Genomic DNA, 26,169 nt, shown 5'->3' on the forward strand with positions numbered 1-26,169 from the left:
GAAATGTTTTCCTCGAACATAAAAACCACTGACTAAAAATATATTTTGTTTTTCTTTTAAATAAGTCACATGATAGAATAAAGGGTGCAGAGGTTTATAACAGGAACTTTTATTTGAAGGCGAGGTAACTAGTAAATAGGTTTACTTTGTTTCTTGATTTTCAATAGCGCGTGCGGCGTGCACTAATGTCAACGAACAACGTATTTCCAGCTATTATCGTTACGCGTCAAAAAGACAAACGGTTTAAATAATACGACAATTAACAGTAAATATAACGGTTTAATTGTTTATTTAAAGTGTTTCTACAACGCTAGAAATGAGTGGACACGCTCGCTTCGTCTCTAGATTTTTGAGCGGATGTGGTCTCAGCCTAAGAGCAGTCACGTCACGGTGAGTGTGTGTATGTATGTGCGCGCGTGTGTTGATTGTTCGTGTTGTTCAAGTGTTAGCCGGACTAGGGGAGTAACGGACGGACAGACCTTGTTGCGGATCCCAGGAAGTTCTGTCCCCGCTTCGCTGTGCGACTCGATTCTGCTCCGGAACCGGACCTGCAGGATGACCCAGCGGGGCCCGGCTGAGTTTACCCCACCGCCCGAGTGCCCGGTGTTCGAGCCCAGTTGGGAGGAATTTGCAGACCCGTTTGCCTTTATCAATAAAATCCGACCCATCGCCGAGAAAACGGGAATCTGCAAGGTTCGACCGCCGCCGGTGAGTGCTGTCCGGACGGTCTGAATCGGACCGGTTGATCCGGGCCGGATCTGCGGAGTGATTCTGAGTTCGATTTAAAGGGAAATGTCTAAACATGGCGGCGCAGTGACAGCACTGCCGATCCGCTTTGTGTGTCTATAGGCATCATATCAGTTGAATTTCCGAAGCTCTGCCGGGTCTGTGCTCGACCTGCGGACCCGCATGACCCGGATTTCTGACCCACGACCGCAACAACGTTGCTCACTACACGCAAACGTCGCGAATGTGTGAATATTATACAGTAAAATGGCTCTTTATAGCCGCTGTAAGTGTAGTTTACGGCCTGTCTCGGTTCTAGTACTGGATTAAACGTAACATTTACTTAGTTTAGTTTGCTGATTGTCAGTGATTATCGTTGATATAAAATGTTTTATAATATATATCTATATATACATTTTTATTTTTTATTTTTATTTTTTTGTATATTGAATTAGTAGTTCTGGTATAGTTGCTTCGGCATCTTTGTTGTTGACATTGAAGAACAGAAACCCCCATCTGTTACCTCATCATTTGATTGAAAGGCTACTAATGAGTTCAATGTGGTTTTTAACGAGAATTTAATGTCCTCATACCAGACAGACAAAAAAAAAAAAAAGACAAAAAAACAATCTCAATAATATCAAGAGACAAGGAGATACCTGCCAATGCGGAAATAAACTTCCTTTCATTTTCACCTAAGCACACTTAGGCTACTTTAAATGGCCATTAATTGAGTTTAGTCTATATAAATTTTATTGCACGAACAGATTGTTAAGCATACAATGATGGTATAAATTATTCTATATCTTCTGTTCTGGTCAGAGCAAATCCATTCTGTGACAAAAGTGGTTGTGTGCGGATTAGATTAATGCAATTAATTAATTACCGTTTATACTCAGCGACTAAATATAGTTTACATATTAGCGAAATGATCCAGTTCAGGCCAGCGGCGTTAATCTGAATCCGAACTCTTAACTCCCGAACCTGTCTAAACCAGTTTGAAGGGTTTCAGTGGTTCTGATGCCGCCTTTGTATATGTTAGTGAACATTAGACGAGTCCAATGACACGAGCATTATAATTTATTAATATCTGAAGATGGTTTATGTGTCTGACAACCCGATTATGTATTTCATAATATTTATTTTCATGTTTATGGACACTAAAACTAGTTTTGGTCTTCATGATATTTTAAATGCCATGTACTTGTTTATTGACAATTCTCGCCCTATCTGTTATGGCCGTGACGCGCTCCGGATCGGACTCGCTGGTTCTGATACTGGCTTCGGGTTCTTTTATGAATCTATTAGATTCGCAGCTACGTGACGTGGTTCACGGCACGCATGAGGTCGCAGATGAGGGAAAGCGTAATTACGTTTAACAAGCGACGATTAACGGGTAAAACATGTCAAGCATCATTATAGTACGATGGCTTGGTATAATTGACTCATTAATAAACAAGAAAGTAATATTTTGCGAAGGTTAGAAAGCTGAGAATGTTTTCCAAATGGCCTCTTGCTTTCTACCACCAACATACGTGCGTTGGACCCCGGCACGTTTTAAACCATTTAGACCGTGTAAAGTGATTCGTAGGTTCGGTTCGGCTCATTCTGGTCCGAAACCTGTGGATGGATAGATGAAGTCCTCGGGCCGGGCGCGTCCTCCATGTTGCGAGCTTTGGAGTGAATGTACCATCTGGCCATTTTGTGTCTTTCTGTAACTATGCTGCCTGAACAGCAAACAAGGAAATACTGTAATAAATGGTCTTAATATGCGCACAACTCACCTTCATTTCATAAGTTTTGTGTAGCTGAGGTAGTAGATGCAGATTGTGGTGAATATTGTTCATAAGACAGGCAGAAATCTGTATATGTAGTCAATGATCTCAATGCACAGTGGTTTAATGTACAGACTCCTGCAGTGTCTGTGGATATGCCATTTTATGCATTATGAGGCAGGAAAAAGTAGTTCTCTCTTTTTTTAATAAAAACTATTGTTTTGTTTTCCTCAGGTACTGATTACATAATTGCACCATTAATATAGGCTAAATGTATAAAAGCAAACTTATATGCATTTTACATTCACTGATGCTAAAATGTGTGGTTTTGCAGCACATTTTGATTGTGGTTATCCTGGGGTTCCTTATTTGGTTAAGAAAGGGTAACACTTTATTGATCCCAAGAGGAAAATGTCTGGGCTCTGTAATCAAACTGTTAATTACATTGTGTGTATCTGGAGACATGATTGTGTGTGTGTGTTGCTGTTTTTCTGAGCGCAGTTGTAAGAATTTGGTTATGGGAGGCTGGAGACAAAGAAAATGTGTTAAACTTAGACCAAAAAAAAAAATTATATAGGGGACTGAGCTGAAAGAAAACCATAATTCCACCGTTTAGCCATCTACAGCAGGTTGCGTGTGAGTGAATGTGATATTTTTTTAGCTCACTTTTAGCCACTGTGTTAAACAGACACACATTCACAAGTCTGATAACCACAAACCAAAGTGTACAGTCACATTTGTACAGGGTTGTCTTCGTCAGATCTTTTCAATTAAATTTATGAATGCAAGGGGGAAAAAAATAGTGAAAGAGAAGCAACTAAGTTTTCTTATTTTGCTCCTGAAATTGTGTTCTCTATAAAATGTGGTGTTCCAATGGTGTGTTTTTACATGCGTTTATGTAGATATTTTGTGTCCCCGTTTAATTTATCAGTGTCCAGTACCCTCAGAATGAAAGTCTTATCTGTAAACATGAAAAACGGTTACCTTCTTATCAAAAGCTTCTTTTTGTGTGCATTGTGTGCACAGTATGCAAACACAGTCTTGATGATTTCAGAAGGCTGCTGAATGAATTCAGAAAATCAGAAAGCTAAAGATAAAAAAATATTTCTTTGATAAAGCATCTCCTGTTTCGAACATGTTTGTGTTCATGACCTCAGCGGTAATGAGTCAGCGGCTCGACTCAAGGACGCAGTCTGCAGTTTGGATTTGCTGTTGATGGAAATAAAGTTGTTTTTTGTGATCATTTTAACTTTTAACTACAAATATATGTAGAACGTAGGCCTAAATCGCACAGGACCATACAATGAATGGTTCATTAGGCCCCTTAGGGTGTCACAGCTTGATTTTTACTGTGAAATTATGCTGACATTGCATATTAAAGTTAAATAAACTTCAGAAATCAAGAAATTGAAAATAAATATCAATAAATGTATAAGAAATTTAACTTTACTAACTGTATGTTAACTTTGTGTGTGTGTGTGTGTTTAGGACTGGCAGCCTCCATTTGCATGTGACGTTGACAGACTTCATTTTACTCCACGAATCCAGAGACTCAACGAGTTAGAGGTAATTGTACAATTTTTGATTTGAGCTGAAAAATCGTGTGTATTGAAGTTTGGCTATATTCATGAGGGCCAAATATTTCGAAATATCCCCTAAAATATAGTGAGACGTGCTGACTAACTTGCGAGGTCATCTGAAGTGCTTTTCACTGTTTGAAAAACATAAATCTGTCAAATCAGTCTACTGATATCAACAGGTTTGTCACAGGGTTAGGTTTGGGGTCAGGGTTTTGCAAATATCATCACCTCTGTTGAAAAAAGCACTGTGTCTATGAGATGTCGTCAGTAATATAGCGAAACTGAAGGGTGCATGTTTGCATTGTAAGGTCAATGGTCACAGTCTTGTCAGCAGAATTTGGGTCTTTTGAGATGTCTGATATTAAAAAAACACCATCTCTGAGATGCTTAATAATTAACATGCACCATTCACAATGTTGCTGATTCTCATTTTCTCTTTCTGTGCACCTCCATCAACCCCCCTCCCCCCTCTTCTCGCAGGCTCAGACCAGAGTTAAACTCAACTTTTTGGACCAGATTGCTAAGTTTTGGGAACTACAAGGATGCACGCTCAAAATTCCACATGTGGAGCGGAAGATCCTCGATCTGTACCAGCTGAATAAAGTGAGTCAGTACTGTACAGTATATGGTTTGATACATTATGACTCTTAATATTGTTAGCTGAAACCTGTGACTCATATCTGTATGTGTCTCAGAGTAAAGGCCGGTTCACTCTAAGGACAATGACTATAACTATAAAGTTTTAAAAATAGTTCTACTTCTGTGAGAATGGGGAAGAGGAACAATATCGTTGGAATCACTTTCAGAAATATTTTTGAACGATGAACTCATGAACGATAAAAACACTGAGAGCAAATCAAAATATCAAAAATTCATAGAGACAGATGACAAAACTGCTGCATGTGGTTATAATATTCTTTGTTGGTGTGGAGGTTAATATAGTTATAGTTATTATTATTGTGAATGGACCTTAATTTGTGTGTAACCACTGGGTTATTTATTCTTGACCAAGAGAAACTAAAGCATTGATAAATGTTAATTATATTTTTACAATGAAGTCCAAAACTCTCTTTCTACATCTGCCAGTTGGTTGCAGATGAGGGCGGATTCGATTTGGTTTGTAGAGAGAGGAGATGGACGAAGATTGCCATGACGATGGGTTTTGCCCCAGGCAAAGCTGTGGGGTCCCACCTGAGAGCCCATTATGAGAGGGTCCTGTATCCGTACAACCTCTTCCAGTCTGGGACAAACCTGCTGGTGAGTCTAACTTATAGATGCATCAAATCAATATATCACACACTCTGCATAAAGCTTTCAGCAGTCATGCAGGAGTTCATCGTGTGTTTGGGCGGCTTTAAGGGTTAGTTGGGTTACAGCTGATCTGCAGTATTAAAGCTGGGCCTTCAGGGGTTAGCAGTATTAGTTTGTGCACTATTAAGGTCTGATGGAGTATTCTCTGTGCATAAATGCAATCTGTGGTTGTTAAGTGTGTTTTATTGTGTTCTATCTGCTTGTTTTCTGTATTGTGTGCTGATCTTTTTAGCGTTACTGCTATTTGTGCTGAAGCCTCTGCCAAATGTGGTCGCAAATGACTTCTTTTGTCTTTAGAGACAATATATTATCAATATCAATTAACTGGATGTTTTGAAAAGCACAAGCACTATCATATTCATGTATCTTTTTCACACTGTAAATATATATTTTTTTAATGCGGTCATTGGTCATATGCAAGAGCAAATGAAGAGTAACTTGGAGCCTAACTAATTTTCTTTCCATTGACTGAATGCTTGACATCTCTGTTAGAGATGTCTGTGACCTCTGACCCCGAGGTCACTGACAATGTGTCTGTAATGTTGGGTGCTCTTTTCTACATCAGGCTCCTGAGATCGCAGCCAAACTGTCAAGTTTTAGGGCACCTCCTGGGATGGAGGAGGTACGTTTCTACTTTCCCCATTACTTAATTTGACGATTTAAATATGGACAAGGATGTGACGTCATTATGGGACCTGTGGCAATTCATGTTTTTCATTTAGTAGTCGCTGTGGCTCTTCACTCTCCATCTTTAAAGTGTAAAAATTAGGGATCATGTATTACCCCTTTATTAATGTTTTACACAAAATGTCTCCTTGGTTCTTTATTGTAATGATCTGTAAACATTTCCTTTTGCTGCTTTTGTCAGCGTGTGTGTGTGAGTGTGAGTGCGTTTATTTATTTTTCTTAACACAGTGTTTTGCTTTTTGAGTGTGGGTAACAAATGGGAGCGAGCTGTTGTTTCTGTGACGCAGTGACGGACAGCATTCAACCCGTCCTGACCCCCACCAAACCCGCAGCCATCCTGCCGAGACACTGTTGCTTTCATTCTCCACCTACTTCTCGTCTTTTTCACTTGCTGCTCTTTCTGTTTTTGTCTTTTTGACTTCTGCCGCATCTTTTCTTCCACCCCTCCCCCCTCTCCCTCCTCCTCTCAACCACAGAGTCTGTGACCTGCTTTCTGTTCACGCTAATCTCTTTACACCTCCAGCTGTTCTCTCTCCTCCCTCTATCCTCTGTTTCTACGTTAATCTGTAATCTGATACTGGTAGCAAGCATAACTGGGAATGTTGAGGATTTTTCCTGCATGCAGTCACATATGTAACACTCTTTAAGGCCAGGCTAACAGGTTATTCACACATTAGCATGGATTATCTGTGGAGTGGAGGGAAATGATGACGGTGATTTAGAGGGAATTTTTTTTAAAGTGTGAAGTTTCGCAATTTCAAGTGTGGAGAACTGAGCTGACCTTAAAATGACCTTTGACTCTTCATTAGCTGCGAATTCAAATCTTAAACATCACTCTGGAAAACAGACCTAATGTTTTTTTATTAAATTACACAGGAATAGTTCATGCAGAAATGACGTTTTTTAAACATTTTACCACCCTCATGTTGTTCTCAACATGTATGACTGACTTTCTCTACACAAATGGAGATTCACTAGCTGTTATTTTCCATTGGCTGCCAAGCAAACAAAAAAAAGAAAAAAAAGAAAGTACAATGTAAATTATTTGCTGAAGATCTTGCCATTCAGCTGTAGCTTTTTAATCACATTTGCAACATGGAAAAGAGCAGTTTGGACATTATGCCCAACATCTCATTTTGTGTTTGACATGGGGAAAAATAAATTCATTTAAGTTTAAAACAACATGAGGGAAAGTGAATTATGACAGCATTTTCATTTCATCAAGTTAATTTCCAGACTGAAGGGCTCATATAACCGGGTGAGTTGTGTTTTTCTTGTTTTCCTCAGTGTCTCCAGAAGACTCCAGTGGATGATGTAAATGACAAAGATAAAGAGTATAAACCCCACGACCTGCTGCAGAGGCAAAACATTCATGTCCAGCCCAACGACACGAGCGCACCTGCTAGAAGAGCCAAGAGGATGAAAACAGAGGTGAATGTAAACACTCGCACTCGTACTGTATTTTCATAATCACAATCTGCCTCCATTTTGTCAGTTTAGATTAAAGTTGTTTTACTTCTCCATGCCAGTCAGTATGTGAGTTTGGAGCAAGATTTTATTATTTTTTTCCCAAAGGCTATATTTATTTGATCAAAAATACAGAAAAAAAGTAATATTTTGAGATATTACAATTTAAAATGCTGTTTTGGTTCTCAACAAACATTAAAAATGGTCATTTTTGATCAATTTAATTGCTGATTACTTTTGAAAGTTAGGGTATAATAATTTTTTCTATGTTAAACGAATAGATTCTTTGTTAGCGTTTTAACTCACATGCTCAATGTCTGTAGTCTGGCTGTGTTAAGTCGGAAGAGGGTGAGGGATGTGAGAACAGACCCAATCTCAGGAGGAGGATGGGTTCCTTTGTTGCCAAGCCTGAACCAGGTGAGCATCTAACCTCACATGACTCACAGATATTCAGTAGCCTATATCTACAGACCCTTTCCAAAAAATTAGAATATAATGGAAAAGTTTATTTATTTCCATAATTCCATTCAAAACGTTAAACTTCCATAGATTATAGATTCAGGGCCCACAACTTAAATGATTTCAAGTATTTAGTTGTTTATTTGTACATAATTTGGGCTTCCAGCTCATAAAACCCACGAAAACAGGATTTCAAAAAATTAGAATGTTACATGAAATCACACAGTGTTAATTACACAGTGATACCATGGTCATTGAACCAGGTTTTGATTCTTTTGGCAGTGTGGGCTGGTGCAAATCCTGCTGGAAAATGAAGGAAGCATGAAGTGCTCTGAAAATGTCCTGGTAGACGGCTGCATTGATTCTGGATTTAATAAAGCACAGTGGACCAAAGTCCTCTTTTCTGATGAGAGCAAATTTTGCATCTCATTTGGAAACCAAGGTCCCAGAGTCTAGAGGAAGAATGGAGAGGCACACAATCCAAGATGCTTGAAGTCCAGTGTGAAGTTTCCACAGTCTGTGTTGGTTTGGGGAGCCATGTCATCGGCTGGTGTTGGTCCACTGTGCTGTCCACTCAACGCAGCCGTCTACCAGGACATTTTCAGAGCACTTCATGCTTCCTTCAGCAGACAAGCTTTATGGAGATGCTGACTTCATTTTCCAGCAGGATTTGCCCACACTGCAAAAAGAACCAAAACCTGATTACTGTGTGATTTCATGTAATATTCAAATTTTTTTAAATCCTGTTTTCGTGGGTTTTATGAGCTGGAAGCCCAAATTATGTACAAATAAACAACTAAATACTTGAAATCGTTTAAGTTGTGGGCCCTGAATCTATAATCTATGGAAGTTTAACGTTTTGAATGGAATTATGGAAATAAATAAACTTTTCCATGATATTCAAATTTTTTGGAAAGGGTCTGTATAGTCAGTCACGCAAAGCAAACATGATTAGCATAGCTTTAGTCAAAACAGTGTCTTTATATTAACAAATGTGTTTGTATGTGTGTATTAGAGAGGGAGATCCCTATACAGGTGAAGCAGGAACCTGTGGAGATACATGAGCTGAATCCTGAACCAGAAAAAAGCAAATCACGTTACAAGAAAAACATCCTCCCTCCTCCAGTGAGCGTGGTGAGTTTCCCTCTCTCTTTCTCATTCAAATGTAAGTTCTGCTAAGCTTTTCTCTCACATGTAAATCAGAACCGTGGACAAACTGATTTTGTTGATCGTAGTTTAGAGTCGTTACAAGTTAACTCATCTCATTTATTGATCTTAAACCATTGACGTTGAGTAACTATATAGTATTATACAGTACTGTGAAATAAATTCGAGTTAACTTAAACTGTTTCTTTTGTAACTATAAGCTCTATTCAAACACTTTGTGTAGCTAAACCTTGTAAACGTGGCTTGTGATATTATAGTGCTCTCTGTCTTTCTCTAGGTGGACCTGTATGTGTGTTTAGTGTGTGGAAAAGGGAACGATGAGGATCGTTTGTTGCTATGTGACGGTTGTGATGACAGCTACCACACCTTCTGCTTGATCCCGCCCCTCAGTGAGGTTCCTAAAGGTGATTGGAGGTGCCCTAAGTGTCTGGCTCGGGTGAGTTTGCATAGTAAAAAGTAACAGGGTTTGTTCATCATTGAATCTGAACAGTTCTGCTTTAGCATCCCTATCCATTCAATGTTGCTTTTAAAGAGACTATGATTCAGTAGAATAGATGATTGACTCATTATTTATGTGTTTCTGCAGGAGTGCTGTAAACCTCAGGAGGCGTTTGGCTTCGAGCAAGCGTACCGGGACTATTCTCTGAAATCCTTTGGGGAAATGGCAGACTCCTTCAAGTCAGATTATTTCAACATGCCCGTTCATGTATGTACGAAACCCTACTGAGACTAACGTTGACTCTCAAGAGTATATACAAATATAATGTTAAAACAGAAACTAACCTTAACATAATAACCACTGATGTTAATTTTTGTCTTGTGAATACTGAAAATGGTGTTTGTTGTAGATGGTACCCACCGAATTGGTAGAAAAAGAGTTTTGGAGATTGGTCGGCACCATTGAGGAGGATGTGACAGTGGAATATGGCGCTGATATAGCCTCAAAGGAGTTCGGAAGCGGTTTTCCAATCAAGGGCGGAAAGTTTAAGGTTGCACCGCATGATGAGGTACAACTGAAATATCAGATTTTGAGATATTACTCGAACGTCTTGACATATAATTTTCCATATGTAGTACATCCTGTTTCCATCACTGATTTAGTTATTCTGTGCTGTGATTGGTTGCTGTAGAAATATCTTAATTGTGGGTGGAACCTGAATAACATGGCCATGATGACACCGTCAGTGCTGACCCATGTCACTGCTGATATCTGTGGCATGACTTTGCCATGGCTCTACGTGGGCATGTGCTTCTCCTCTTTCTGCTGGCACATTGAGGACCACTGGAGCTATTCAATCAACTACCTGCACTGGTAATAAGCACAATTTCATTAATAAGCGCTTTATATAGTGCAAATTTGGTGTCTGCTATAAGTAATTAAAACACAGTTACCCATGAGAGTGTGTGTTATCACAGAGAGGAAATATCTGAGATTGATATGACTAAATTGTCCTTTACACAATTTTTTTTAAGGATAGAAATTTGTACTTGAATTCAGCAAGGTAGCATTACATTTATAAAAAGTGACAGTGAAGATATTTATAATGTTACAAAAGATTTATATTTCAAACAAATGCTGTTCTTTTGAACTTTTCATTCAGGTTCAGGTTTATTGATATAGCCCATTTCATACACAGAACGGTAGCCCAATGTGCTTTACATAATCATAACAAACAAGTAAATAACAATACCTTCACAGGTAACATAATACACAGAAAAGCTAAATAAATAATTACAAAAAAAAAAAAAAAAAAAAACACAGCACAGATAAAAACATAAGAGCTTACAGACCACAGGTACAAAGGAGGGTTAGTGGAAGGCATCATAGAAGAGTTTTGTTTTTAGTCTGGATTTAAAAATGGAGATGGTGGGAGAGGTCTTAATGTCTATAGGAAGACGGTTCCAGAGACGGACCGCATAGCAGCTAAAGGCTGCCTCTCCCTGCTTGATACGGGCGCTGGGTTGTACCAGTTGGAATTTTCCTGCTGATCTAAGTGATCTTAGGGGGCTATATGTTTCAAACATCTCTGCTATATAGAGAGGTCCTTGGCCATTTAGTGTTTAAAAACAAGAAAAAGGACTTTAAAATCAATTCTATAAATCACTGGTAACCAGTGTAGAGATTTTAAAATTGGTGTGATATGATCTTTTCTTTTGGTTCTGGTCAATAAACTTGCTGCTGCATTTTGGATCATTTGAAGAGGTTTTATTGTTTTTTTTAGGGAGACCAGTGAAAAGACCATTACAATAGTCCACCCTGCTGGTGATAAAAGCATGAATAAGCTTTTCTAAGTCTACCGGTAATATGAAGTTTTTAACCTTCGCAATGTTTTTTAAGTGATAAAAAGCCGATTTTGTGACTGCCTTCATATGGCTATTAAAGGACAAATCCAGTGAAAACTGAACCTGGGGTTAATTAACACATGGTTACCGAGTCGATCGTTCCCTGCGATGCGTTTTCATGAAAATCGAATGTATAGAGTTTTATCTTTAAAAACAGATTAGCTCATAACACTAGTATATGGGGCACAGAGTAAGTAAAAGTAAATCGCTAGTTAATACCACTAACAATGCTCAAAATAGCCTCACACTAACACGGTAGCATAATGAGGGTCCCTACATGCAAACCGAAGCACTGAGAACTTTGTAAGTACAGACAGTTTAATAAGAATATACTTTATAAAGACAGTACATTACGCGTTTACATGCAGGAGCCATCTTGGAAAACAGTCTCGACTAATCGAGTCACGAACGGCGTGCTAAGTGAGCTGGTTGATAGGAATTACGTTTGTGAAATATAACGTAGCACGGCGTTCGTGGCTCGATTAGTCGAGACTGTTTTCCAAGATGGCTGCTGCATGTAAACGCGTAATGTACTGTCTTTATAAAGTATCTTCTTATTAAACTGTCTGTACACTTACAAAGTTCTCAATGCTTCGGTTTGTATGTAAGGACCCTCATTATGTTACCATGTTAGTGTGAGGCTATTTTGAGCATTGTTAGTGGTATTAACTAGCGATTTACTTTTACTTACACTGTGCCCCATATACTAGTGTTATGAGCTAATCTGTTTTTAAAGATAAAACTCTTTACATTCGATTTTCATGAAAACGCATCGCAGGGAACGATCGACTCGGTAACCATGTGTTAATTAACCCCAGGTTCATTTTTCACTGGATTTGTCCTTTAAAGCTTAGGTCACTGTCAATAATGACCCCGAGGTTCTTCACGGTTTCCGCTACCTCAAAACCTTTCATTCCCAATAGTGTGGCAGTCTTTAGTCTCTGATCCTTTTTCCCAAAGATAATTACTTCAGTTTTGTCTGTGTTTAATTTAAGAAGATTTTTTGCCATCCAGTCATGAACTTGATTAAGGCAATGATAAAGGGATTCAAGGGGAGCAAACTCATTGGGAGACAAGGATAGGTATAACTGTGTGTCATCTGCGTAACTATGGTAACTAATAGAATGGTTCTTCATAATTTGGCCAAGCGGGAGCATGTACAAATTAAATAAAAGAGGGCCAAGGATTGAACCCTGAGGGACACCACATGTTAGGGTCATAGGAGCTGAGGCATGATGACCAATAGACACATAAAAACTCCTGTGCTCTAAATAGGACTTTAGCCAGCAGATGACTGAGCCAGAGAGACCCACACAGCATTCAAGTCTTTCTACTAGTATGCTGTGGTCAACAGTGTCGAACGCCGCACTGAGGTCCAACAGCATAAGAACAGTGTTTTTTTTCATCTAAGAATCCTGAAAAAAATGCATCACTGTTTCTGCAAAATATTAAGCAGCACAATCTGAGTAATGACTGCTGAAAATTCAGTTTTATATACAAATATATTAAAATAGAAAACCGTTATTTTAAATTGTAATATATGTCACAATATTACTGTTTTTACTTGAATTTTATTAAGTAAATGCAGCCTTGGTGAGCATAAGAGACTTCTTTCAAAAACCTTACTGAAAACTTACATGTATGTGTGAAGACCTTGATGATGTGTTTTGTGTGTGTTAGGGGAGAACCTAAGACCTGGTACGGTGCTCCTGGTTTTGCCGCTGAGCAGTTGGAGGCAGTCATGAAGAAACTGGCTCCGGAACTGTTTGAGTCTCAGCCGGATCTTCTACACCAGCTCGTCACAATCATGAACCCCAATACACTCATGGCCCATGGAGTACCAGTGAGTAACGTTTATACACCCAATTACAAGTCACACACTCGCATAGAGAACCTGTGAGTAACACATGCTCTGTTTTTAGATTTACAGAACCAATCAGTGCGCAGGAGAGTTTGTCATCACTTTTCCGCGATCCTATCACAGCGGCTTCAACCAGGGCTTCAACTTTGCAGAGGCTGTGAACTTTTGCACAGTGGACTGGGTGAGCTTTTCCTCGATCAATCCTGCTGTTACATTGACTGTTGTTAATGTAGATTCTCTTGGTCAGGTCTCAGCAGGTGGTCAGCTGAGCATGGAGAGATTTAATTCACATACATTTTTGCAGTTATTTTTCCTGTATTTTTTTTTTGTAATCTTCTGTTACTACTTTGCTTTGTAAATTTGGTGTGCAGATGCCACTGGGGCGTCAGTGTGTGGATCACTACCGCCTGCTGCACCGTTACTGTGTGTTCTCTCATGATGAGATGGTGTGTAATATGGCCACGAAGGCTGACAAACTGGACGTAGTTCTGGCGTCAGCCGTACAGAAGGACATGCGGCTCATGATAAGAGAGGAGAGAGAGTTACGGGACAAAGTTCGTAAAATGGTGAGCGAACACATCATCACTTTATGATCCTATTTATCCACCTATGTTCATAATAATCATTATATTATATTATATTTTTGAGTTGTCAATGTTAAATTGACCATGTGTTAAACTGAGATTAGCTAAATCTAATGTAATGGTGTTTAGTTTATTCTAATAATGCAAATTTTAGCAATTCAATGACAGATTAACTACAAATTTTTTTTGAATTAATTGTCAGCCCTAACGAATATATAACATAATATGGTATTGGTCATGGTGGTGTATAATATTGGTTATTTGAATATGTTAGAGTTTCTAGTTATGTCTGATTATGCCATTTTTCATAATATATGCAATAAAAAAAATGATACTTGTCTATAAATGATCATTTGTTAATATTCTCTCTCTCTGTAGGGGGTGGTCCAGTGTGAGTTGTTTGAATATGACTTGCTGGCAGATGATGAGAGACAGTGCGTGAAGTGTCGCACCACCTGTTACCTCACTGCTCTCACCTGCCCCTGCAGACCAGGAGTCCAGGTGTGTCTACACCATGCCTACGACCTCTGCTCCTGCCCTGCCTTCAACTACACACTCAAGTAAGTCTCCACTCCACTGCTTTCAGTACTCCTCAATGACCTTATTTAAAAATTCATCAAAGAAAATACATATATTTACATGTATTTATTATATTAAATTATTGCAGTGATTCCACTGCTAATAATCATAATCAGTGGTGCAGATTTCTTTAGTGAACGTGGTGAAAGTTTCACTCAATGCAATGCTCAACCACACAGTTACCGTTACACACTGGATGACCTTTACCCAATGATGAACGCTGTGCGGCAGAGGGCGGAGTCTTATGACGAGTGGGCATCAAAGGTGACAGAGGTCATGGAAGCAAAGCTAGACAAGAAACGCAGTAAGTTTCACTCTGAGAACTGATAGTCTTTGAATCTTTCTGAATGAGAATCCACTTTTTAACGTGTAGTTTTATTATTATTATTATTATTATTATTATATAAACATAATATAAATATATAAATAAAATAAATGTATTTACACTAAATGTATGAATTAAATTTGATGATAAATTCCTTTTTTTCCCCCAATAAATTACATAAAATTATTTTATACTAAGCAAAAAAGTGTATTATTAACCTTTTTCCTGCGCATGTAGAAATTAATATTATAGCCCACTTTTTACAAGTTTTAAGTACAAAATCAAATCCCGCACTAGAAATATCAAAATCAAATCCCACAATTATTAGAATATTGTATTTCAGTCATGAAATGTTACATGACTAAAGTTAAATGTTTTTTTTGTGAGTACCATGTAATGAGTTTCACTTCTGCCTCTGGCCCTCTCTCTCTTTTTCGCTGTAGATGTCACCGTGTTTCGCACCCTTCTAGAGGAGTCTGATGAGAAGTCATTCCCAGAGAACGATCTGTTACGTCAGCTAAGGCTAGTAACTCAAGATGCTGAGAAATGCTCGTCTGTTGCTCAGCAACTGCTAAACGGCAAAAGGCAGACCAGGTACACACACACACACACACACACACACACACACACACACACACACACACACACACACACACACTATAATGAAACCTACTCAAACAAGCCAAATGTATATTGTGAATATTGTAATATATTTTGAAATATTTATTTTCTATTTTAATGTATTTTAAAATGTAATTTATTCCTGTGATGGCAAAGCCGAATTTTCACCAGCCATTACTCCAGTCTTCAGTGTCACATGATCCTTCAGAAATCATTCTAATATGCTTATTTGGTGCTCAAGAAACATTTATTATTATTAATGTCAATATCAATGTCAATCAATAGCCGCTTTTCCATCGTCAAGCCAAACTGTTGTGAGAACGTTGTGACGCTGTTGTGAGCTACCAATTTCTCTGTGCTATTTGAGCAACGTAAACACAAATTTATAATAAAATAAAAAGAAATTGTATCTGATCATCCTCCATAACGGTCGCTATATGTACATCTCATATCATTACTCTTGCATTACCAAGGCAATGACTGATGCATTTGTATTACATTCCAAATAACTTATCCGCCCCATAGTGAAAAATTAAACCATATCCGTACCGGCTGGGCCTGCATCTCACGGAATGGAATGTTTAATGAAAGAACAGTTTTCATAGCGATTCTCTGATTAGTATAGAATGTAAAAGAAAATGGTGTATACCTGAACTATAAATCTTTTGTGTGAATTTAAATGTCTGCACTGTCACTTTTTATCAATTTAATAAGTTCTTGCTGAATAATATGTTTTCACTTTTCACTTAAAGGAGAAGTTCACTTTCAAAAAAACTTTTGCTGATAATTTACTCACCCCCATGTCATCCAAGATGTCCATGTCTTTCTTTCTTCAGTCGCAAAGAAATTAAGGTTTTTGATGAAAACATTCCAGGATTTCCCCCCATGTAATGGATTCTATTGGGACCCAAACGGTAGAAGGTCCAAATGACAGTTTAAGTGCAGCTTCAAAGGGCTTTAAACGATACCAGACGATGAATAAGGGTCTTATCTAGCGAAACGATCGGTCATTTCCAAAATAAATAAAAAAGTTTAAGTTTTATAAGCACAAACGCTCGCCTTGCTCTGTTCTGTGATGCGCGTTGAAGACGTCACGTAATACGCAATTACGTTGAAAAGGTCACGCTTGACGTGTTTACAAATGTGCGGAAGGAGGACCATATACACATTTTCAAATGTATTTGTGTCAGTTTATCGTTTAAAATGCCCATTTCGTGTGCGTATCCTGGGTGTTTTAATATTAAAAAGCCAAAAAGAACATTTTCTTCAGGACAGAAATTTTTCAAGCGTGACCTTTTCAACGTAATTGCGTATTACGTGACGTCACGAACGCGCATCACAGAACAGAGCAAGGCGAACATTTGTGCTTATAAAACTTAAACTTTTTTATTTATTTTGGAAATGACCGATCGTTTCGCTAGATAAGACCCTTATTCATCGTCTGGTATCGTTTAAAGCCCTTTGAAGCTGCACTTAAACTGTCATTTGGACCTTCTACCGTTTGGGTCCCAATAGAATCCATTACATGGGGGGAAATCCTGGAATGTTTTCATCAAAAACCTTAATTTCTTTGCGACTGAAGAAAGAAAGACATGGACATCTTGGATGACATGGGGGTGAGTAAATTATCAGCAAAAGTTTTTTTGAAAGTGAACTTCTCCTTTAACATGCGTGATGCGTCTAAAAAATGGTGGAGCTCATGGCGCAGATTGCTGAAAAACAAGTGCATTGCAACTCTCAGTGACACCCATCTATACACATACTTACATAGTGCAAACGGATGCAAGAATGACCTCTCTCACACACTCACTATACAAGTACTTCAACTCACAGTGTTTATTTCCATTTAAGGGGAATTTCCAATGTGGTGGGCTTTGTTTTCCTGCACACAGTGGTTGAATTTTGTGTATGCTTTCATGCATTTGTTTACGTCTGTCTGCCGTCATCTGTCTGCAGGTATCGCACAGGCGGGGGTAAATCTCCTAATCAGCTCACTGTGGAGGAAATGAGATCATTTGTCCGCCAGCTTTATAACCTGCCCTGCAGCCTGACACAGGCACCGCTTCTGAAGGTGATTGACACACACACACGCACACACACTTGCAGGCAGTCCTCCTGAAGATGAATGAGGCACAGTTCATCTCTAAACAGCTCATATAATGGAAGCTATTAACACTCTCTGTCTCAGGAACTGCTGAATAGCATCGAGGATTTCCAGCAGCACAGTGAGAAGCTTCTCTCCGATGAAGTGAGCGCAGATGTTGTTAGTGAGATCGAGTCCTTGCTGGAGGAGGGCTCTCAGTTCGACGTGTTTCTTCCGGAGTTGCCGCTGCTACGGGAGTGTTTGGAACAGGCACGATGGCTGGCCAGAGTTGAGCAGGCAGAGGATCCGGTATCAAACCCCTGCGGTCTCTCTCTGGACAGCATGCGCCGGCTGATCGATCGAGGAGTCGGACTGACTCAGCATCCCTCCACTGAACGCACGATGGCTCGGCTGCAGGAACTGCTCACGATCTCAGAAGAGTTGGAGGAGAAAGCGCAGGCACTGCTGAAGGCCAGGTGGGGGCAGCACTAAATATGATGAACCCCCTTCCTCAAATATAGGCAGCTATATATTTTCACCGTTTATATAGTGAGAAAATATTATGTGTAAAGTAGTATTGAAAAGAAATTTGTAACAGATACGCTGGATACTTTTTCATTTTAAAACAGTGCAACTCATCCATTTAAAAGAAAACAATCAATCAAAAAAGGCACAATTTATATTTGTCTACTAAATTAATTTGAATAATTCAACCTGAAGTCTTTTGATTAAAAAAAAAGTTTGTAATTTAAGTGTGTCCAAACTTTTAACGTCAATGGCATTGAATAGATGGTGTACCAGTGTTATTTAAATAATACTATAGTATTTAATAATTGGCTTTTTAAGCTGTTTTTTTATTTTAGTTTCAGTAATTTTGTCCTTTTGACCTTTTTTATTAGTTATTTTTATATAGCTTTATTTCATTTTTATTTCTTTTTTATTCGAGTCATTTTAGTACTTCAACTTATGCTTATGTTATTTTAATTAGTTTCCAAGACAACTTTTCATAAGGCTAGTTAGCCATTGCAGTGGGATCTCAGGTTTCAAGCTGTAACAATTGGGGAACCACTTCCTTTCATACAACAGAGGAACATTTGCATCAGTTCAGGACAAAATGGAGGCTTGGAAATGCAAAGCAGCTCTTGAATGAGCCTGAATTAACTCCTGTGGTGCGTGCTGAGGACTTGCAGGAGGCTCCACAAAGTGACTGTGTAATGAGATGAATGACATTTGTTAATGTGTTTTCTTTTAGGCCTCCAGAGAGTTTAGAGACGATCGGTTCCATGTTGACTCAGGTGGACGGGGTACTTGCATACCTGCCAAACTGCCTCCTACTACAAGACACATTGAACAGGGCTAAAGAATGGCTTCAGGAAGCTGAGGATTTACAGGTTGAGTACTCCTAGCTAAATTAACTATATATGCATTCTGCACACTAGGGTACTGTCTCGGGTCTGTTCATGTTTTTGAAGGGAGAAAAAAAAATCTGTCAGTAATGTTAATGGTAGTTGTGATCCTTTGTGTTTCTGTTTGTGCTGGCAGGTGGCAGGTCAGTCTCCAGTTCTCAGCTCGCTCTCTGATATGGTTCTGAGAGCTCATGCTATTCCTGTGCGACTGGAGCCTCTGGACCAGCTGGAGGTTCTGGTATCAGAGGTGAAGGCCTGGAAAGAGTCAGCCACAAAAACCTTCCTCGTCAAAAACTCCCCCTTCACGCTGTTGGAGGTTAGACTGGACAGTTTATTAAACTAATAGGAAATATTACGTTTTTAAGTGGAATTTTTAACAATTTAAATAGGCGTTTAGTTCTTAAATGATAGAAAGTTTCAAAATTAACTTTTTTCTTAAAATTAGAGGTTGGGTTTAAATTGTAAAGAAGTAAAGAATAAAAAAAAGCATAAAGAAAATTACTACAAATCATCATTGCAAAATAATCTCATTACTTCAATGTAAAAAAACACTTTAAATTACTGCTTTACTTTCATTTATGATATACATTAATTATATTATATTGTTAATCTATGATGAATATGATTATAATATTTAAATACTGTTGTCCCAATTATTTTCAAAAATAATAAAGCAAAGTGTGTTATTGTATTTAATTATATTATATTTTAATTATTAACATATCTATAAAGATATGTTATGAGAATGAAATGCAAATGCAAAAAATATGCAAAATATAATTTCATATTTTTTTGGTTTTGATTTTTGGGGTGAAATATGAAACTTTGTAAAACTTTCATTTGAATAAATAGTAGTTGAGGATTTCATTGGTCTGATCACCTGTGCAGGTCTTGTGTCCCCGATGGGAAGTGGGCAGCTCTTTGAAGAAGAAGATGAGGAAGGTCAAGGGAGAGTGTGTGTCATCAGGGAAGAAGAAGCTTGTGAAGCTGGACAGTGTGAGTGATGTGGAGAGAGCACTTTCAGACAGCAAAGACACTGCATCCGCTGTGAGTTCGCTATACGATACATTTCAGAAAAATTGTAGATTAATGAAAAGCTTCTCTTTCTCATTCACTCTCTTTTTCTCTCTTGCAGATGTTTACTCTGGCTGAGGTTCGTTTAAAAGAGTTGGAGTCGCTATGCTCTCTCCGTGCAGCTAATGAATCGAAGCTCCTGCCTACAGCGGACTGCTCTGCTCTCAAAGTGTGTGTGTGTCAGAAGCCAGCCATGGGCGCCATGCTGCAGTGCGAGCTGTGTCGAGATGCTTTCCACAGCGTGTGTGTACGCGGGCCCTCGGATCCCCTCGACCCTGAAGCCTGGCTGTGTCCGTTATGCCTACGGTCGACTAAGCCTCCTATGGACAAGATTCTGACACTGTTGTCATCACTGCAGCGGATCCGTGTGCGTTTCCCTGAGGGTGACGCTCTACGTTATATGATTGAACGTACTGGCAGCTGGCAGCGGCGGGCACGAGAGGTCATAGACTCTTATGATCTCTCGCCGACCTCTCAGGATTGCAGAGTAGCTTCACCTACAAGGAGCCACAGGACCACTGGGCACAACAGGAAGGTTAGACATTATTTCACACAGGCACCAGACTGTTAGTGGTTCGATGTTTTGTTTCCAAAGGGGTGAGAATCTTGCAGTCAGACTACTGTTACCTTTTTTGTCATTTTATTTGATTATTATTGTTATTCAATTAAAATGTATATAATAAAATATATATTTATATTTAATTTCATTTTTATTTGTAATATCTTTTTATATTTACTACTTTTTTAATATTTTTTTTAACTTTTATTTATTTAATTTTATCTTTCATTATTTTTTAAAACAATATATATTGTTTTTATTTGTGAATTACATCAGTTTGCCCTTTTTTTCCCCTTTTTTCATAGCTGTGTAAAGCCATTTTTGCCTTCTACCCATCAATAAAGAGTCATTGTTGTTTTATTGTAGCAGTTGTGTGGATCTCCATCTCAGAGTCAGGACTGGCGTGTTTCTGGGCAGGAACAGACGGTGTTTTACACAGAGCAACGCTGTATCCCTCTCCAGGGTCTGTATCATTCTCACATACACAAACTCAGAGCATTTTCCTATTTTCTGAAATCTCACTGCAGAGCAAGTGCAGAATGACTGCTTGTTTTAAAATGAAACTCTGTTTATGTTCCAGGTCTCAGTTCGGAGTTGGAGGAACTGATGGTGGAGGGTTTGCTCCTGCAGGTCTCTGTCCCCGAGACCCAGCAGCTTTACAGACTTCTGCTGTCCGGCCTCCCGACTACAAACACTTCCCACACAGAACACACACCCTACCTCACACAGAAACACTCCTCGCTGCAGAGAGAGGTAAAGAGTGCAAGGCTTTCATGCTGTTTAGCAAATATGGGTTAGCTAACCCTAACCCTAGGCCTACTATGATATTAGACTACATAGCCTATAATAAAAGATAATGAATTTCAAACCTGAACAAAACATATTTTTATTCAAAGATCAACAGTCTGTCATTAGTCTTTAGTCTGCCACAAAAAAACAACATTAAAATCATAAACTCAAATGTCATTGTGGAAAAACAAAAAAACTGTTGTAACAGTGCGTAAATCAGACCTTTCAGGCTATAGCCTAACGCAACTCTAATAAGCCTTATGCCAAAATTATTATTACAACTAAATTGTTGGTCATTAAATAAGAAAACTAAATAATTGTGTAGATGATTTGCTTTGTGTAACCCGACATCAGACATTAGGCCGAAGTATTTTTTTGCACACAGTGCCGCAACCAATCAATCACTCCTTTTCGACTGGTTGCCTGTACATTCACTGTCCTCGCGGCTGCTGCAACTTGCGCTCGCTTATCAATGCATATAAATTCGCACCTACGGTATCTTTGTAGAACTTCAAAAAAAGAAAAAAAGATGCTGCAGCCAATGAGCAGCCGGCGGGGGCTGGCTGCAGGACGACTCAACCTCCACGGACAGTTTTTAATGTTTTATTAGACAATAACTACTCAAGATTTTGCTTTAGTATAATTTTTGGGACAAATGAGTCCGGATTCAGGATTCGGGACAACAGCTTAGATTTCAGGACTGTCCCGAATTGTTCACCCTACTCTCAAACAACGTATATATTGTATTATTTTGCGACTTCAAATATATTGTATACATTCCATATATTAGTCAATAGTACTGTTGTTTTTTCACTTGAATACATAATTTGCTTCATACAAGTCTTTTATCTTTGAAGCAGCTTTCTTGTTTCAAGTCAAACTTTGATATTGTAATTTATCTTGGAGCTTGTTGGTTTAGTTGATGGTTGAGGATTTTTTTTAACAATTGAGTATCTTTATTTAATACGTATGGAAAATACTTACAGAACCAAGGCTGCTGAAAAAGTAGGCGGACACTATGTTTTAAAGTTCATTCATTTTTTTAGAATGAGGTCTTCAGTGGGGTCTAGCTATTATTGTTTGATATAAAAAAAAATGCATTTAAAAAAATGTCTAGTCTTCAGTGGGGTGTAGTGTTTGATATGAAATAATAAAAAAATACAGAATTAAGTTAACATCTAAGCTAAAGTTAAAAATTGAAGGTTCCTCCCTCATTCAAATTAAACCGTTTAAGTATATAACTCTATACATCAATAATGATTATTTTAATTGCTTTGTAAGCATCTTGACAAAGTATGTAAATGCATAGTTCAAAGGTTTGGGGTCTTTTTTAAATGTTTTTGAAAGAAGTCTCCTCATGAAAGCTGTATTGATCTGATTTAAAAATACAGTAAAACAGTAATATTGTGCAATTATTACAATTTAAAATAACTGTTTTCTATTCATATATTTTTAAAATGTAATTTATTCCTGTGATGGCAAAGCAGCCATCACTACTATACAACATAATATGCTGATTTGGATCTCAAGAAACATATCTTAGTTATTATCATCATTGATAATAGTTGTGCTTTTGTTGATCCACCAAAGGGTCCTCAGCCTGAAAAAGTTTTGAAGACCTTTGTTTAAGAATTTATATTCATTACTTCTCTCTGTCTTGCTCTTTTTTTTTCTTTCTCTAAAGAGAGATGCAATCACTTCAGCAGAAAAGAAAGCCAAGCGGCGAATGAACAGAGAGGATACTGAGATCAGGGATAGAGGGATAAAGCCGAAAAGCAAAAAGCAGAGAATGAGTACGGAGAAGCGGAGAGAGAGGAAAGCAGCGTCTGTCTCTGCATCAGACGTGTCTCAGTCGGAAGACTCGGAGGAGGATATGTCCCTGTGTCCAGCAGAGAGCTGTCTCCAGCCGGAGGGGGAAGAGGTGAGGGAGTGAATGTAATGAGAGCTGCACAATTCTGGATGGACAACAGAACAAAATTACGTCATTTACTTGGGGTTCTGACCAAAAAATGGCTGCAGTCTCTTTAAAAATATTTAATTCATTTGAATGAATTAAAAAAATAAATCAGTTTGAATGAATGATTCAATGATTCACTCAAAAATACTTCAATTTCTTCATTACTGGATGAATCTGCATTTTTTTAAAAATTCTTTAATGATTTAATACCTATGTTTCCATCCACGATGTGACTAGCCTGGTAATACCATACTCTACTACTTTGCTTTATGTGAAGTAAATCTACGCATCCACGGTACAATCAGCGTCTACGTCACTGCTCTCAGCCTGCCCTCTGTTCGTTGATTGGCCGGCTGTTTTGAGGCCGGAGGAAAACGGGGAAAACGGTCGCTATCTCAGACTGAGTACAGAAGCGAAATGAAATTGAGCGGAAGTACGAAGTCTGACGTAGTCAGGCTAGGATGTGACTGGATAACTGAACTAACCACTGGACCAATTTTCTTGCACAGCATCTCAAATGTTGGTTTTATCATTCTGAAATGCTGGAGCCAAAGTCTGTCTTCAAAATGATTTTGTATAATGACCTCCCAGAAGTGTCTCACATGATTGCGTTCCCAAATGCCAGGCATCCGAACTCATGATAACATGACAGTGGCTTCCCCGATTCCAGCAACTTCCATTTTTTATTACAAATATTTGTATGCCAGTATCCCAGGAAATTATGATTTTTGTTCTCTTGAACACTTCTAAAAAGCTGAAAATATGGCTACTGTAGAATCAAAACTGTGAACATTTATAGACATTCTGGTATGGTAGTTTGTATTTTTGTTACAAAAAAACTTCTTTCTTTCCTGTCCTTAACATCAACCTGCCGAGGGACAACGGATTAAAATTGGCCAGTGTTGGCTAAATCTGGCCCATTTTACATATTATGTATTATTATTGTGTATTGTCCCTGAAGTAAAAACTAAAAAATCAAAAACAAAAAACACACTGCTTTATCGCAAATACTTTATGCAATATTCCAGTTTGAGCAAAACTTAAATTCTCAACTTTTGATGGAAACATAGCTAAAGACAAATATATTTTTAACAGCCACTTGTCACCACCTACTGGTGTAATGATATAATCAATACAATCTTTATTTGAAGCATCAAGTTACTTTCAAAAGCTGATTTACTCTATTTAGATCGCTATCGTAGACATCAGTATTTATATCCGAAATATAAACTCTGGCACAGCAAAAGCTGTGATGTTCGCTGTGATCGTCAAAGGTTTAGATGACATTGCCGAATCAGTGTCATTTGTTAGGAATAAGATCACGTGGGTGTGTAAATCGAGATCGCCGTCTTTTAAGGATCACTCTAGTGTGTGTGTGTGTGTGTGTGTTTAGTTTAGTTTATTATTATTACAAGGACAATGCATATTAACATGACAAGTCAAAAGTGTGTGTGTGTGTTTGAATGTGTTTTGACTGGTTTCTCTCTGCTTCAGGTGTACTGGGTGCAGTGTGACTGCTGTAACCGCTGGTTCCATATGATATGTGTGGGGGTATCGGCAGAACTCGCAGCCGAGGAGGATTACATGTGCGTGACCTGCAACACAACCAATGCGGGCCGCCGGAAGTGAGACGGACGAGGATGGCAATCGGTCTCCCATCCCCTCCTCCTCTATCCCTTCTCCTGGATGTGTAACTGACCCTCCCCGTTCCCTATCCTACGACCTCTGACCTTTGTAACAACGGTGCTATTTTACTCTTTTTGTTGGACTCTATTGTCCTGAATGATACTATTTGGTCACCTTTTTGTATTTTTACAGCTTTTTTCCTTCTGTCGAACTGTTTGTGATTGTCTAAAACAATGATAAATATGCTAAATGCTGAATGAATATAGCGGTGCATGGGTTTGTGTTTGTGTTGCTTTCTGGTGTGGAGGAGAGACGCTCTCGTGAAACACAGCGAAGGTCTTCTGCATGCACGGCCAGAAACGCCACAAGACAAACCGACAGTTTTCACCAAATACAATAAATAATAAATACAGAGAAACTATTTTTTGGAAACTTGCTGTTTCAGTACACAGGCATCTGGGATTCTCTCCGTTGTGACGTTTTATTTCCTTTTGTAGATTAGTTTTATTTATCGGAGCAATAATGTCGTTTGTAAGTTTCAGGTTTGGGCGGTCTCAGTTGTGTTGGTGCTTTTAGAGATGGTGGTCAGATATTCAGGATATGTACCGGACACACGGACGTCAGATTTGTAGCAGACAGAAGAGTGTAATGAACTGCCACAAAACCTGCTCAAGACGTTTTGAATGGTGAGGGTGGGGGGTGTTAGGGTTTGGGGTTTGACTAGCTTGTTTAAAAAAAAAAAAAAGTGTCCCAATTTATAGTGTGAAATAAAACTCTTTGTTCTAATATCAGACAAAGCCTCTTCTCTTCATTTAGTGATCACTGGTATGGTGGTGCATCTGATTTCTTTACACTGATCACAGACCAGTGTTATGTTAGCATTGTTTACAACTGAATTTGACCCTCTCTGCTGCAGGTATTAGTGTCTTTAGTTAACACTAAGCCTTCCGTGCTCAAACTTGTTAACCTAGGGTCATTTTTAACCCTGTTAGTTTTTCTTTTAATGTGTTAATTTAGCAGACATCCTATCTATCGCTCTACTTTTTTTTTTTTTTACTTATCAAAAATTTTGTAGATAACTATCGATTTCATGTAAACTCTCTAATCTTCATATATAGAATAATTGTATTTAATGCACAACATTATACTTTTAACTTATTAAAATAACTGGATTGAATTGGTAATATTAT

The 26,169-nt window shown here is 38.4% G+C and overlaps 1 protein-coding gene across 3 annotated transcripts; it reads left to right on the forward strand.

The window, feature by feature from the left end:
* Positions 1 to 382: 382 nt before the first annotated feature.
* Positions 383 to 25,776, forward strand: kdm5bb (lysine demethylase 5Bb). 3 transcript variants are annotated; one of them, XM_084087691.1, is made up of 28 exons: positions 383 to 708; positions 3,990 to 4,067; positions 4,562 to 4,684; positions 5,168 to 5,338; positions 5,958 to 6,014; positions 7,367 to 7,510; positions 7,870 to 7,963; positions 9,021 to 9,139; positions 9,450 to 9,608; positions 9,759 to 9,878; positions 10,021 to 10,179; positions 10,303 to 10,484; positions 13,196 to 13,358; positions 13,438 to 13,557; positions 13,748 to 13,942; positions 14,339 to 14,520; positions 14,719 to 14,843; positions 15,308 to 15,458; positions 17,442 to 17,556; positions 17,674 to 18,044; positions 18,821 to 18,959; positions 19,111 to 19,290; positions 19,863 to 20,021; positions 20,110 to 20,583; positions 20,977 to 21,070; positions 21,188 to 21,360; positions 23,081 to 23,317; positions 24,848 to 25,776. In XM_084087691.1, the coding sequence occupies exons 1-28, from the start codon at positions 403 to 405 to the stop codon at positions 24,980 to 24,982; spliced, it is 4,725 nt and encodes a 1,574-aa protein (XP_083943817.1). In that variant the 5' UTR covers positions 383 to 402; the 3' UTR covers positions 24,983 to 25,776. The 3 variants fall into 3 exon arrangements, with proteins under 3 accessions (XP_083943817.1, XP_083943816.1, XP_083943818.1); XM_084087690.1 differs by having other exon boundaries at positions 384 to 708; positions 20,974 to 21,070; XM_084087692.1 differs by lacking the exon at positions 5,958 to 6,014 and having other exon boundaries at positions 384 to 708; positions 20,974 to 21,070.
* The last annotated feature ends 393 nt before the right edge of the window (positions 25,777 to 26,169 follow it).

This window comes from Abramis brama (genome assembly GCF_963993115.1).
Source record: "Abramis brama genome assembly, chromosome: 16".
Taxonomy (NCBI): domain Eukaryota; kingdom Metazoa; phylum Chordata; class Actinopteri; order Cypriniformes; family Leuciscidae; genus Abramis; species Abramis brama.